The 15,130-nt window shown below is 33.1% G+C and overlaps 2 protein-coding genes and 1 long non-coding RNA gene across 3 annotated transcripts in view; 1 reads left to right on the top strand and 2 right to left on the bottom strand.

Annotated features, from left to right (window-relative positions):
• Positions 1 to 414: 414 nt before the first annotated feature.
• On the bottom strand, positions 415 to 8,614 carry LOC106708370 (4-coumarate--CoA ligase 3). Its single transcript, XM_045681017.1, has 9 exons — positions 8,352 to 8,614; positions 7,985 to 8,200; positions 5,992 to 6,202; positions 5,269 to 5,625; positions 4,308 to 4,493; positions 2,908 to 3,026; positions 2,340 to 2,504; positions 1,641 to 1,811; positions 415 to 742 (listed from the first exon to the last, which is right to left on the bottom strand). Exons 2-9 carry the CDS (start codon positions 8,183 to 8,185, stop codon positions 458 to 460), a joined length of 1,695 nt encoding a protein of 564 aa, XP_045536973.1. The 5' UTR covers positions 8,186 to 8,200; positions 8,352 to 8,614; the 3' UTR covers positions 415 to 457.
• A 524-nt stretch (positions 8,615 to 9,138) lies between these two features.
• The window catches only part of LOC106708395 (connectin), a 39,080-nt gene continuing 33,088 nt past the window's right edge, over positions 9,139 to 15,130 (bottom strand). The window contains exons 3-4 of the mRNA XM_045681016.1: positions 10,070 to 11,113; positions 9,139 to 9,967 (exon numbers count right to left, since the gene is read on the bottom strand). Coding sequence (XP_045536972.1) covers positions 9,225 to 9,967; positions 10,070 to 11,096 — 1,770 coding nt within the window. The 5' untranslated portion in view covers positions 11,097 to 11,113 and the 3' untranslated portion in view covers positions 9,139 to 9,224. The remainder of the gene's footprint in view (positions 9,968 to 10,069; positions 11,114 to 15,130) is intronic.
• On the top strand, positions 13,632 to 14,194 carry LOC123721654. Its single transcript, XR_006756286.1, has 3 exons — positions 13,632 to 13,667; positions 13,966 to 14,042; positions 14,116 to 14,194. It is a non-coding gene; the product is annotated as an uncharacterized LOC123721654 (long non-coding RNA).

Here is a 15,130-nt window from a genome sequence, read left to right as displayed (position 1 = left end):
ACGGGCGCTAGTGATCTATAATAATTTAGTTTGACTTGTTGCCACTGGGTCATAAAACTTTGTCTATTTATATAAAAACTAGCTGACTCCGTCCGCGCGCAGTTAATAAGCTCATATGACACGTTCGTAGATTTACCATAGCAGCGCCATCTATTGATTACTTACTCAACCCAGTCGAAAGGTATCGACATCTGTTAGAATCATTTGGAGTTAACAGATAATTGTGACAGTCAAATAATAACAGACAAATAATTAGCAATAAATTAAAATTGCGACTAATATTTGAGATTTAAACTATCCTATCTCTCAAGTTGGATCGAACTGCACATGGTGTGCGAATTTTATTATAATCGGTTAAGTGGTTTAGGAGTCCATTGAGGACAAACATTGTGACGCGAGATTTATATATATTAAGATAAGTGTTGACGGCAGTGAAATTCTACGGTTAATATATTTATCAACAATATTTGGCTTTTAAATCCTTTCTCAAAATCTTACCAGCTGGATTCTTAGGTATTTCTTCAACGAATTGCACTTCCTTGATATGTTTGAAATCTACAAGTTGCTTGTTCACATATTGTTTTATTTCATCTGTTGTGATGTCTGTCTGTGTGACTACGAATGCTTTGGGAGCTTCGCCTGTGACGTCATCAGGAACACCGATAACTGCACAATCCATTATTTTAGGATGTGTTCGTAAGATAGTTTCTAATTCTGCAGGAGGTACTTGGAAACCTTTTACCTAGAAATATATTCAACATGTATGAAAAAAGACAATATAAAACTTTAACCTACAATTTGTTACTACTAAGTAACAAGTCTAATTTGAAATGTCATCATTTGAAGAGCGCTATTGAGATTGATTAACTAGCTGTCGCCCGCTACTCCGCGCGGAATTAAAAAAAAATATTAGTAGCCTATGTATTCTTCCAGACTATGTTCTACATCTATGCCAATTTTCATAAAGCTTCGTTGACATGTTCTGGAGATACCTTCAAACAAACATACATCCATCGAAACATTCGCATTTATAATATTAGTATGATATACAAATAGGCAAAAGCCCTGAAGTCAGTGTGACATTTATTCTAGAACTGATAAGTATTGAAAAATTATATATTTTATTATAGGAAGCAGAATTACTGTTTATTTCCTACTAGCTTTTACCCGCGACTCCGTCCGCGCGGAATAAAAGATAGAAAACGTGGTAAAAATTATCCTATGTCCTTTTCCTGGTTCTAAGCTACCTGCCCACCAATTTTCAGTCAAATCGATTCAGCCGTTCTTGAGTTATAAATAGTGTAACTAACACAACTTTCTTTTATATTAATTAATTAAGAAACGGCTTAACTCACGTTTGATCGTCCGGTGACGGCACCGACTAGTTTCGGACCCATCGGGGGTCCATCTTCAGGGCGAGTGTTTAATCCGAAGACTTCGCGGTCGCGTCGCGTCTCGCACTGCGTGCAATGGGTTCGAAACTAGTCGGTGCCGTCACCGGACGATCAAACGTGAGTTAAGCCGTTTCTTAATTAATTAATTATGATGTCTCACGAAAGTTTAAACAATTTAATTTCTTTTATATATTTCCTATGTTAATACATTTAGCAATTAATTTAGGCTACATTTAGTGTACCTACCTTTATCAATTCCTTCAATCTATCAGTGACATAAAGAGATTTATTGGTGTCATATTTGCCAATATCCCCCGTCTTGTACCAGCCATCGTGAGTGAGGACCTCATTGGTTGCTTGTTCGTTCTTGTAGTAGCACTGCATTAAATTAGGTCCGCGAACCCAAATTTCACCTTCCTGTAAAGACAAAAATATAATTTTTTGGAACGAAGTTCCTTATCGCGCGTTGTGAAAGGGGGCTAGACGGAAAAAATTCTTACGAAAAGATGTCACGACACTTTTTGCTATAGTAAGTATGTTAACGACGAATGAGCGCTACTTCACCATGGCAACGACGTGACAATATATAACGAAAATTCATAGAAATAAAATGTACTTCTTGTGAAGACTTAAGTTTTTTATTCATAGAATAAACATTGGTTCCTTCACTAATTAATTGAAAGGAACTTCGTTCCATCCGGGTGTCCCAACACACCTCTCAAGTTTTTTTATATAATTTTTTACATTATAATAGTCAAATTCAATAGAAATTAAAAATTATAGCTAAACAGCTATCTAAACAGTTTTACCTACTGACCTCTATACATGGAAAGGCTATAAGTCATGGTATTTTGTGCCTATTTGATTAACTGTCAGGAACTTTCGCAGACATGTCTGCTGTAATTTCCGAGCAATTACCTATCCTGAAAATGATCAATGACTTACTTTCCCAGGTCCAAGTGCTTCTTGTGTGTTAACATCAACAATCTTAGCAGCGCAGCTGCCAAACATGTAGCCAACTGTGGCATGATTGACATCAGTCTTCCTGCCCACTGACACACCCCCATTTGTCTCAGTCAATCCGTAGCCTTGACGGAAGAATATGTTCTTCTGGAATTTGTATTATAACTGGTTATATTTTGGCACTGATATCTCTCTAAACGTGGGATTCTGAGACCAAAATATCCGTATAAAACAATCATCCTTGTTATTATCTTTGACAAAACAAAGATAAAAAAGGTCTAAATGGAGGCTTTGGACTCAGAAACCTACGCTAAGTGTGTCTTTTTAAATTGATTTTAATTTTTAAAGAGAATTTTTGTAATTAATAAGAAAAACATTTAGTATAGACAAGCTAGGTTATAGCTAGCTAGGACATCTATGAAATTAGTAAACCTAACTATGAAACACCAAATGTATGGATATAGTTCTACATTTTCTTCCATTCTGTATCTCAATGGGTTTATATTCATTAGATTTGATTCAAATCGTTTCCGTGTATGACTTCACTCACGTTTTTCTTCAAGACAGCGGCAGCGTCAGACTCCGACAGTGGCGCAGCTCCACTAATAATGCCGCGCACTGACTGTAAATATTCCCCAGTCACCGCGGGGTGTTTGCCCAAGAATACGACTGGAACGCGAAAAGCAACCTTATCACAATGATATAGAGTTGATTTTACATTGAAAAGAAGAGCAATGTATATGTTAACTTTTTATGTAATCCTAGTACTGTAGTTTTCAAACATCTGTAAAATATATGTTATCTCTCAATTATTTGAAAGATAGAGAGGGACAACAATGTCTTTTCATGTGAGTGCTTCGAAGCACTCAAATGTGTCACCTTTAGTTGAGAGTAGACTCATTTATCATGTATACTAACTGTAGCCCACAACTCCGATTGCGAGAATTGAAAAAAAAACTTAATTAATAGCCTATATGTTCATCCAGACTATGTTCTACATCTATACCAAATTTAATCGAGATCCGTTGAACCGTTTTGTGGATACTTTCAAACGATCATCCATCCATCCATACATCCATTCGTCGATCTAAACATTCGCATTTATAATATTAGTAAGATTTAAATGAACCCGAATATGAGTAACTAAAATTATTAAATACAATATATGAACCTTCATAGAATTTGTAAAATTTTCCTTAACAGCAGGAAGAATTAACCACAAAAAAATTTAAATAATGTAATAATTTTATATAATCATATTCATGTCCAGTGCATTTATAAAACACGACAATAAATCATTAATAAAATAGTTACGTGTTAGATAAGGAAGTCGTGCCCCGCATCAGGCTATGTAAGATAAAAATGCATATATAGTTATTAGTTACTTAGCCATTCAATCTTATTAATCTTACTAATATTATAAACTAGCTGTCGTCGGCAACTCCGTTCCACGCGGAATTAAAAAAAAAACTTTGTAAATAGCCTATGTGTTACTCCAGACTATGTTCTACATCTGTGCCAAATTTCATCAAGATCCGTTGAGCCGTTCTGGAGATACCTTCAAACAAACATCCATCTATCCATCCATCCAAACATTCGCATTTATAATATTAATAAGATAGTAAGAAGTAAGATTAGTAAGTAGTAGCATGGATGGATGTTTGTTATAATTATAAGGTATCTCCAGAACGGCTCAACAGATAACGATGAAATTTGACTTTAATATAGAACATAGAAAGAACACATAGGCTACTTAATTTTTTTTTTTTAAATTCGCGCGGACAATGTCGCGGGCTACAGCTAGTGATCATCTAGCTATAATAAAGTTAGTACCCTCAGTATACAGTGTGATTAAGAATTATGGTAGTTTTTAGGACGCCAGAGATTTTTGTACTAAAAACCAAACATCACTAGCTAGGTAGTTCAACTAACGGGTTAAAAATATCTTACCCATAGGTGGAACAATGTATAAGTGTTCAGCTCTTTGCTGCACAATGGTCTTGAGGAAGAGCTCCGGATTGAACTTGGAGAAGGTGATGAGTTTGCTCCCTCTGGCCATGAGGTTCATCATCACCGCATTGAAACCGAAGATGTGGAAGAATGGCAATACCGCTGGCACTGCACACTGATATTTATCTGAAAATTAAATTGAGTTTTTTTTTTTTTATTTGAACTGTGTTCTTTTCCAGACTGGTAACAAAGAGATGTTTTATAAAGATTTCAAATTTGAGAACTTTTTATATCCGACTCAAAGGGTACTCTGTTTGCTGGAACATTGTGAACTAAATAAATGTCTTTATGGATTATCTCGTATACAACGGTGTAAGTTGTTTAAGATTTGTTTTATTTATCGTAAGTTTCTGAAACGAAAATCCCTGTATAAAATATATTGTTATTTCTGTTTTGTGAAAGATAATGAAAGGGATGACGATGTTTTATAAAGAAATTTTGGACTCAGAAAGTAACGATAAGTAACACGGAATATCAGTTTATTTCAAAATAAAGCTCTTAGTAACATTTTCTTACTGTGGTTATTTGCGGCTAGTTATATTTACGAATGTAGTTATTAAGTATTAAAACCGAAGATCATGCTTACTATTACGTATTTTTGATTTACATACATACATAAAAATTTGTAGTATAGAGTTTTTATTCATATAAGTTACGCAAGAATATTTATGTACATAGTTATTGTTATGTTAATTTACGTTTTCCCGCTATATGTAATGTATAAAAAATTACGAATAACTTTATCTCTCAAGGTTTTTTTTTTATATTTTCATTATTCATTCCTAAGAAGGTATTTAAGAAAATAAGACTAGTGAAAGATAAATTACTGTCTCTTTCTAATAAGAGAAAATTGTATACATCTTTCTGTCTTTAAATGAAAATAATTTAAGTTCAGTCTTACCCGTAGCTTCGTCAACAGCAATAATTTCCGGATTATTAATCATTTGATTCATTGCAACCACACTCTGGTGTGTTAATACCACAGCCTTCGCGAAACCAGTAGTACCACTTGAGAAAGGCAATATAGCAATATCTTTTTTACTCCTCTGCACCGATTTCAAACAGTCTGTGTCAATTGACATATCTTCAGCAAACTCCGCAAACTTTATAACTCCCTCTGGTAGTCCATCGTTGTCAATTAATATTACTGCAGGTTTTATTTTTAATTTTTTAATGGCTTCAGCTACGCTAGGATATGATAGTTTCGATGTTACTATAGCTTTGCATTCGATTAATTCCAACTGTCGATGTAATTCATCTGTGGAATTAGAATATATATCTTACAAATACAGTGAAAACTGGATGAGTGAGAGTCCAGAGGACTGATATTTTTCTCGCTTATAAAGGTTTTCCTCTAGAATCTAGACAATGACTCTCGCTTATAGAAGTTTCTATCTTATCCAGGATTATTGATGTTTTTTATCATGCAACACCAGAAAGGCTGAAGGGACGTGGATGGGAAGCACAATCTACTAACGCAGTTTTTAATTTCTAAATGAGTCTAGAAAAGATGTGTCAGTAACTATTTACCTACCTGGTATATATATTATTAAATATAGTTCTTACACTGAACTCAAGACTCTTAATTATAGGTTGATAATGTCATAGAAAATTGCATACTCACGTGCGGTGTACGCTGGATTCATCATGCTAGCAATACAACCAGCCTCCAACACGCCTAGTATAGTGCAAGGGTATTCCGGTACGTTTGGCAGGATTATAGCCACTGTGTCATCGTTCTTAAGCTTCAATTTCGTTCGCAGTGATGCAGCGAATGAAATTGACATCCTGTGAGTTTGTGCGTAGGTATATCCATGACCTGTGGCTGCACACACCTAAAATATTATAAAGTACAATAAGAAAATAATATTTACTTAAAGCTAAACTAGTTATTAAATTAATTAAGAACGGCTTAACTCACGTGTGACGGCACCGACTAGTTTCGGACCCGTCGGGGGTCCATCTTTAGGGTGAGTGTTTATTTTGAGGACTTCGCGGTCGCGTCGCGTCGCGTTGTGAGACACACGCACTGAAGATGGACCCCCGACGAGTCCAAAAGTAGTCGGTGTCGTCATCAGACGATCACACGTGAGCTAAGCCGTTCTTAATTAATTTATTATTATGTCTCACGAAAGTTTATACAATCTAAACTAGTTAGTGTCAAGATTAAAAAATAAAAATAATGTTCTATTAGTTGTGAACTATTAGTTGTTAGTAATGAAAGGTTAACTATTAGTTATTAGCTGTTATTTATTAACTACTAATTGGTGCCTTTTAGAGCCACAATATTCATATAAGTTTTTATAAGCATTCAGAGTGTTGCAAATATGTTGGCTGCATTTAATATAGAATAGTTGACAAGACAAGTTTTAGTCAAACTTATTCTCAACCACCAGTTGACCATTGTGGACATGGCTTTTGTTTTAGAATCAAGATTCTATATTTATTTCTTCCCATTTCCATATTGATTAAAATGTACACAAAGAAAAATTATAGATCTTGTCACAATTAAAAACATCTGTATAAAGTAATTAAAATTTTTTCATGAAAAACTACTTGAAACATTCTATAAATGTGACCTTCAAGCTCACCGATAAAATTGCTTTAATTATTCATGAATATAAGAAATAAAATGCAAATTATGATACAAGAAAACAATGGACTAGGTATTTAAAGTAATTGCAGTGGCTAGACAGTCAACATTTTTCAGATGCATTTTTTATTTTTGTAGTCAAATTTTTTTATATGAACATTTTAGCTACATAATAGCTTTAAAACAATGAATTTATAACTATTGTTAAGTACAGTGTGCAAAGAAGTGACATACTAAAAAAAACGGTTTATATTTTTTTTTCCTTTTGTTAAATACAAAGCTGACAATTACTATCTACAGACCAAGGTGACAATAAGTCAAAAAAAGAATCTTTACTTTTTAATAAAAATAAACATTGTGCACTCAACTCATAGTAATAATAAATTCAAACGCTTTATTTACTGAGCAACAAAATGCATTATATATTATACACTATTTATCTTTAAGATTGCTATCATTGTACATTACGAAATTTAAATTTGAACTAGTTAAACTATTATTATCTGATAATGCATTTTATTATGATAAATATTACAATTAAAATAGATTTGCCATGGGTTTCTAAGACAAAATCTCCATTTAAAACATATTGTTATCTCCATTTTGTCAAATATAATGACAGGAATGGCCTTATGTTTTATATAGAGATTTGTGGTCTCAGAAACCAACGGTTAGACAGTTGATGAATAGAAAACTAGTAATAAAAACCATAATTTGCTTCATTAAAGAATGTGAACAGTAATATAAACACAATGATGATGTTGACGTTATATGAATAATTATGTTTTAGGAATGTTTATTACAGAGTTATTTTTATTACTTTTTTTACAATGAATAAATCAGAGCTGGACCCCCATAAATATTGTTTAACAATATTACTTCTAGTCTTAAAATATTAATTATCTTATAAAAACAATTAAACATTGATTGGCAACTGAACAGGAATAACAAACAATATGTATTTTCATGGTAACTTTCAATCATGGGCCTCACATTAACTGGTATAGAAAATTAAAATACTCACCACAGCAGTCTTATCCGGCCAACGATCCAAGTTTTGCCAAACGAAGTCATTTATAGTACAATTCACAGGTGGTATATCTTCATAAACCGATTTCAATATATAAGGTTCATTTTTCACACTACTCAGTTTTATACTTTGAGATAATAAGACTTGCATTTGTTTTTTTAATTGTAAACCTCTTTGTTTAAGAACACTGGCCATTTTGATTAATTAAAACTAAAAAAATATTAAACCTTCTTTTAGAATAAAAAGGAGTGGAAGATTAATATGTGAAAACACATTATTAATTAGTTTTAAGAAAGATATAAAAATACTATACGGATATTTAATAAAATAATAAAGTTAATAATAAAAATCAAACCAGTACCTTTCCGTTATAAAGACAATAAGAAAATGCGAGGGAATGCCTCACAAATAAAGCCAGCAAGTTATCAAATTAGACTTTGCACTTCGTTTCATTTAATTATTTCGAATGTGTGTTCGCTGTTGACTTGTAAAATCCTTGAACGGCACAGCATAATGTATTTGGAACCGCTTTCACAACTAGTATTTCTACAAAGTAACAGAAGCTAAACAACATTTTTATATCGCATTTCTCATTTAATTCAATAAAAATGAAAGAGAAAAGAAATCAAACAAAATCCAAAACAAATTCCAAACAATGACAAATGACAACTGCGATTTCTCGATGTTGTTCGATGTTATCAAACAGCAGCATCGATTTTTTGATTTAAATTATGCCGCTCACATCAATGCCTAAATATAGAAAAACAAGACTCATAAATCTTATTTAATGTAGTTTACTATCATGTTCATACGCTTTTTAAGGCTTGTTATTAAATTTTTTTGTTTTCATTAATAGTTGCCAATAACAAAAAATGCTCTCGGTGTTGATAGAGATGGCATGGAATCATGAGCTTTTGCTATTCCGTTAGTGCAGGCGCTGAATAATACCACTACGAGTTTCAGTTCACATTAGACTAGACGAGCCACTAAAACTGATGTCTTGATATAATATAATCGTAGCATAGGTATTTTTAATCTTTTTGAGTTAAGGATGAAACCTTACCTTTTTTGACTCAGTCTACGATCTACGAACAACAGTGAACAGTCTTGAGAGGATAATGAAATAAATCAAGTCTAAATATCTTAAAAACTATTTATTTATAATAATGACTGTGAGAGATTGAGTTAACAGTTAGTTTCATAAGTTAATATTGTCTACACCCTAATTGGTAATCTAATTAAGCAGAAATCTAACATTTAGTACACTCATAAGCACTACCGCTTTAAAACTACCAAGAGTGGAGTCTTGTCCGTTGGTAAAAAAATCGCTGTAGTCGTCGCCCTTTTCCTGAACGCTTCTATGTGCAATAGCATTATCAGATTTAGCCTCATCGGATGCCATATCTTTTGTCTCTTCTGTACGTTTTTCCATGGGTTTGGCAGATACGGTTGCGAGTCGTGTAGTGGTGGAAATGTTTGGTTTATCATCTTTGATTTCTTGATTGGCTACTTCGCTGTTGTCAGTTTTAGGAGCTGCTAATGATTTTTTAGTTTTATTCTTCTTAAAAATTGATTCATCGAAGTAACCTGGATTATTTGGCGCATCGTTGGCTTCAGGATCAAGAGGAGAAATACCAGCTGCGGTATTAGTCTTTTTCACGACATCAAGGGAGCCTGCGAGTGGTTTCCCAGTAGGCGAATAGCAATGCAGCAAATCTCTTACATCAGTATAGAAGAGTTTCCCATTCAATTCAGCGTCATCGTAATATTCGTAGTCTTGGCTCTGTGTGGATGGTTCCTCGCCGTCGAACGTTTGAGAATTTTTTTCCAATTCCACTCGTTTCGTCCATCGGTCACGCAGCTTTGCGTCGGGAATGCATTTGAAGTTTTCTAAGATTAGTTTTAATGATGCGCTTTCAGTTTTGTTCATAAGTACCATAAGCCATTCGAGACGACAATCGCACGGGAAAAGGTTATCTAGAAACGAAAATCTATTAGAGTCCAGTTACAAACAATTACAAATGAACTTTTATATTTACTTTATACAGAGACTTAATAAGTAAATACATAAAATTGTACCTTCGACATCCAAGGAAGCGATGTTTTGATAAAAATTGTCCATTATTGGCGCCATGACTTCTTGACGTAAAGTTGAAATTCGGTTTCCTTTTAAACTTAAAGCAGTTAATGAAGTTAGTCCTTGAAATACATTCACGTTGTCGATGTCAGAAAGTTCGTTGTGAGCCAGTGATAGTGATTGTAGTTTCGACAAACCGTGAAATGCCTTGGAATCTAGCATTTGGATTTTATTTTCATCTAAATTCAGAGAAATCAGACGAGTTAGAGGCTTGAATGTGTTATCGCCGATAACTTCCAAGTTATTTCCGCTTAGGTCTAATTTTTTCAATTTGCCGAGACCGGAAAACGTTTCGCTGTTCAAACTGAACAATTTGTTTCTATCGATCTCTAGTTCCTTAAGATTTGTCAGATGTATAAAAGCTTTGTCGTGAATAATCGTTACTTTGTTATTTGTAATAAATAATTTCTCCAAAGCTGGTAAACTGACGAATACATCTCTGTTTATTTCCATTATGTTGTTTGTGTCCAAACTAATTGTTTTCAACGTTTCAAGATGCGAGAAAGCATTTGGTTTCAATTTTTCTATTTGATTACCGCTCAACTTGATATCCTCTAATAAACTAAGATTTGCGAATGCAAATGGTTCTATAACTTTAACGTTTGCATATTTAACATCAAGCCTTAAAAGATTATGTGTGTGCTTTAATGCATTCTTCGGAATGAACTTGAAGGATATACCTCTATTATTAGTTAAACTAATTCTTACAGCATCTTTTAAGGAATCGAATTTAGACCAAGCTGGATCATCTTGGCTTATTTCTTCTTTAGTTGGGTAACATTCCGCACTTCGTGCAATGTTATGATCGTCTTTGGCACAAAAGCATTGCACTGCATCCGAGGTATTAAAACCAGGATCGCAAATACTGGGTATGACTTCATTATTTTCACCGATATCGTTTAAGTTAGGTTTCGCTTCAGCCAAGAGAAGGAAGAAACAAGTCAATGTAATTATCTTCCAGGCCGTCATGGTGTTTCTTTCACCACCTAGAAATAAACAGAATAAAATGTAAATTTTTGTATTGACAAATACAGAAGGAGGTAAATTACTAGAAAACATTTTCTCGTTTCCTCTGACTACTGATGTATATTCAATTCGAATAAAAATATCATGCTGATTTCATTTGTTGTCTAATAAACTAATTAATATTTTTTCAATACAGAGGGGATTTAGTAACGACTAAGAAGGAAGAGATAGATAGGCACAGGCTGAGAAAAGCAGCCTATGTACCAATACCATCGATCAAATACAAATAGCGCAATTAGAACGATTTATACTATAAAAGTACCTTAAAAGTTTATCAACCAATTTAATTGAGATATATTAGGTCCTTACTTATGAAATTGGCGTTTTGTATGGGAGGAACAAAAAATCGAATATTTTTTAATTTAATATATTTAATTAATCAAAGTATGAACCATTATTTTCTATGCACTTTTGCCATCTCATAGGTAGTTCATTGATCCCTTTACTAAAAAAACCAGTCGGACGGGAATCAATAAAATCTTTAAAGGCGATTTAGACTGCCCCATCGGAGTTGAATTTTTTCCCTTGCAAGAAGTTATCCAAATTTCGAAAAAAATGGTAATCTGTTGGAGCAAGGTCCGGGGAGTACGGAGGATGTCTTAGACTTTCCAATTGAAGCTCTTCTAATTTAGTAGCCATCTGTTGCGCAGTGTGTGGTCTAGCGTTGTCGTGAAGCAGCAGTGGCGTGGAGCGATTGACCAGCCTAGGTTGTTTAGCCGCTAGCTTTTCCATCATGATTTGCAATTGCTCACAATAGACATCAGCCGTAATAGTCTGGCCAGATTTGAGAAAACTGTAATGAACAATACCGGCACTAGTCCACCAAACGCTTACAAGTAACTTTTTTGGGGTTAATTTTCGCTTGGGGCAGGATTTGGCTGGCTGGCCAGGATCCAACCATTGCGCTGAGCGCTTCCGATTATCGTAAAGAACCCATTTTTCATCACAGGTAATGATTCGGTTTAAAATACCTTCATTATTGTGCCGGTTTAGTAATGTAACGCAACAGTCGACGCGCATTTGCCGGTTTGCTTCAGTCAATTCGTGAGGTACCCACCTTTCAAGCTAAATAGCTTGAAAGGTGGGTAATCTTCCCAATTTGCTTCAAGTGAATTAAAACAGTTTTATCACTAACATCGCAGCCTGCAGCTAACTCGGACGTGGTTTGCGATGGATCCGCTTCCACAATAGCCTTCAACTCTTCATTATCAACTTGAGTCTCAGGCCGTCCACGGGGCTTGTTCTGCAGATCGAAATTTCCAGAACGAAAACGTTAGAACCAAAAACGAACTGTGTTTTCTTTTGCAACACGACCGCCATACACATCATTCACCCTTCGAGTTGTTTCCGCAGCACTAGTGCCACGGCGGAACTCGTACTCGTAAATAATGCGATATTTTAAGTTTTCCATTTTGTAAAATGAGTGACGCAAACAGAAAAAAACAGAAGAAAAAAAACAAATGAATGACGGTCATCGAACCACAAATACATATGAGTCTATAGCTGTACAAATTTGAATTTGGAATTCCTTACCAAAGAGGAGAAATTCGTGATTAAAGTGGCCACTACGAAAAACGCCAATTTCATATGTAAGGACCTAATATTCAAATACATTGTAAAAATCCATTTCATAAAACGTTAAACTAGTTAATCTGAATAAGCCATTGCTATTGGAAGCGCAATTTGCGTATCCCAAATTTGCACAGATTAATTTGCGATATAGGGAATTAAAACAAAAAATATGCCGACATTAAACGGCCAGGATTTGTATTCGATCTTCCGTGTAGTATCCAATATAATATAATTCAGAGACTATAAAATTCATGAAAAGCGATTTAATTTTGATGGCATTTTGCTTAATCGTCTTTAATCTCTAAAGGTTTGAGGATATTCAATTTTTATTAAAAAAACCTAAGTAAACAAATCCTTACGGCTATGTTTTTCTTCGATCACACCCGTTCGGCATAAAAGTCAGAAAGATGACATAATGTTGTCTGAAACATGTTGACTTTTAGAGCTCAGCAAAATGTTGTCTTTTCGATAACTTTTTGCCGATGTCATTTTAAAGCAATCTCAATGATAACTAAATGATGACTTTTCGAGAACATATTTTTTTGTTAATAAAACTTTAAAAAATTTTCAGATTTATTGAATTTCCTTAATAATCATTTTTAAAAAACAATTCTAGTTACTTTTTCAAAAATAAATTTGGTGTTCAATTCAAAAATAATTCGAAATTGAAATATACGAAAAATTGAATTGTTAATACTTTTCGCGACAACAGCGGCCATTTTGTTCTATACGGACCTCTCACTCATCCATTAAAGAGTGATTGTTGACAAGCGTGAATTGCATCGTAATTCGTACGGCATTGCTAAGTGGTTTTATTCAATTATTACAACATAAACGTATTATTTTTGACTTAACATACTGGTTGAAACTATAATTAATAGTATTTGTGATTCTTATTATTCAGTTAGTTATCAAGAATTTAATTGCCGAACAAATAAACTTGTAAGTATGAATATAGGTTATAAACACATTTTTTTATATTTTATAACTAATTAAATTATTTAAAATTGTTGTAAGACGATGCTCGTCGCTATTTTAATTAAATGCAGTTTAAATATTTTACTTTTTAAAATATTTCTAACTTTAAACATTTGTATACAATTTTGTTCATTTAATTCATACATTCATACATAATAAAAAAAAAACTTATCAGCATCGTCTTTGTAAAAGTGTCTGATAAAATTTAGAATGCGCTAAAATTTAATGAATATTTTCAATTTCTAATTTGATATTTTTTTAGGATTCAACACAAGATGTAAAAGTAAGAAACTAAAAGTAGAAAGAGGATAATATCGTCAAGTTCTTCTGATAATGAGGGTATGTAACAAATAAAGTTGTTCAATTATATATAATTATTTTGTTCCTTATAAATAAAACACTTTATTTTCAGATAGCGGAATAAATAATATACCAATGCCACCTGCCACGTACGTGAGCCAAAAGGATCAGCAACCACCACCAACATTTAAAACTCCTATACCTCCTTACTTGAGCCGTAAAAGTATTTATAATTTTAATAATAAGATTATTTATATTGGTATGTCATATCGTTATTATTCATTGTGTTATCAAATAAACAATAATTAAACCTATTTACCATGTCGATTTTAATTTTACACTAGCCTCTTAATTTTAACATAAAAACGTTAACTTTATGATATCTAGAAAATGTTATCTTTCTGATATCTTTTTAATGATCTCTAAAAGATGGCACTAGATGGCTCATAAGAGAGCTTTATGTTAACTTTATGTTAACTTTATGTTGACTTTTTGGTTATCATTTCTGATATCAGATCTTGAATAATGTTAACATTAAGAGAACTTTATGCTATCTTCTTGCCGAACGGGCAGTTAATCTATAATATATTATTTCAGTCTATATCAAATTTCAGCATAAATAAAAGTTTAAACAGCATAAACTTTTGCTTTAACTAATAACAAGTCAAAACATATGCAAATTTAAAGAATTTGTTTTCATTAAAAATGGCAAATTAACATTATATGAAAATTGCTATTTACTTTTAAAAATATTTTACCTCCACAAAATTGTAACCTTTTTTATCTCAAAAGGTGGCAGACGAGCAAACGGCCACCTAAATTCGCCTAAATATCGAGTTAATTCCGTTTTCTATAGTCTGAGTGATGTTTATTTGTTTTTTAATGTTATTTTTGATAGAAAACAGTGTATTTGATTGAACGAAAGGGAAGAATTATTCATTCTCTGAGTCACGAGACTGTTTAGTTCCTATTTTTAAGTATTACTGAATAAATTTATTTCATTATTAAATTCACAAGAATTTTACAAAGATAAAATTCGTGGGTAGAGACTATTAGCTAAAATGACATCATACGAGCGTTCATTCATTTATAATTATAACAAAGAAATCGTTTTAGACCGCAATATA

Source organism: Papilio machaon, chromosome 14 (assembly GCF_912999745.1).
Source record: "Papilio machaon chromosome 14, ilPapMach1.1, whole genome shotgun sequence".
Lineage (NCBI taxonomy): Eukaryota > Metazoa > Arthropoda > Insecta > Lepidoptera > Papilionidae > Papilio > Papilio machaon.
The sequence above is the reverse complement of the archived record's forward strand: the minus strand, read 5'-3'. Positions and strand labels throughout refer to the sequence as shown.

What these genes read in the sequence shown, in the direction of transcription:
- LOC106708370 (XM_045681017.1), bottom strand. Translation starts at nt 8,185, where the DNA reads ATGGCCAGTGTTCTTAAACAAAGAGGTTTACAATTAAAAAAACAAATG. An exon ending in AAGCACTTGGACCTGGGAAA is followed by an intron (nt 1,812 to 2,339) that starts GTAAGTCATTGA and finishes TTGTCTTTACAG; the next exon opens with GAAGGTGAAATTTGGGTTCG. An exon ending in GATTGAAGGAATTGATAAAG is followed by an intron (nt 743 to 1,640) that starts GTAGGTACACTA and finishes ATATATTTCTAG; the next exon opens with GTAAAAGGTTTCCAAGTACC.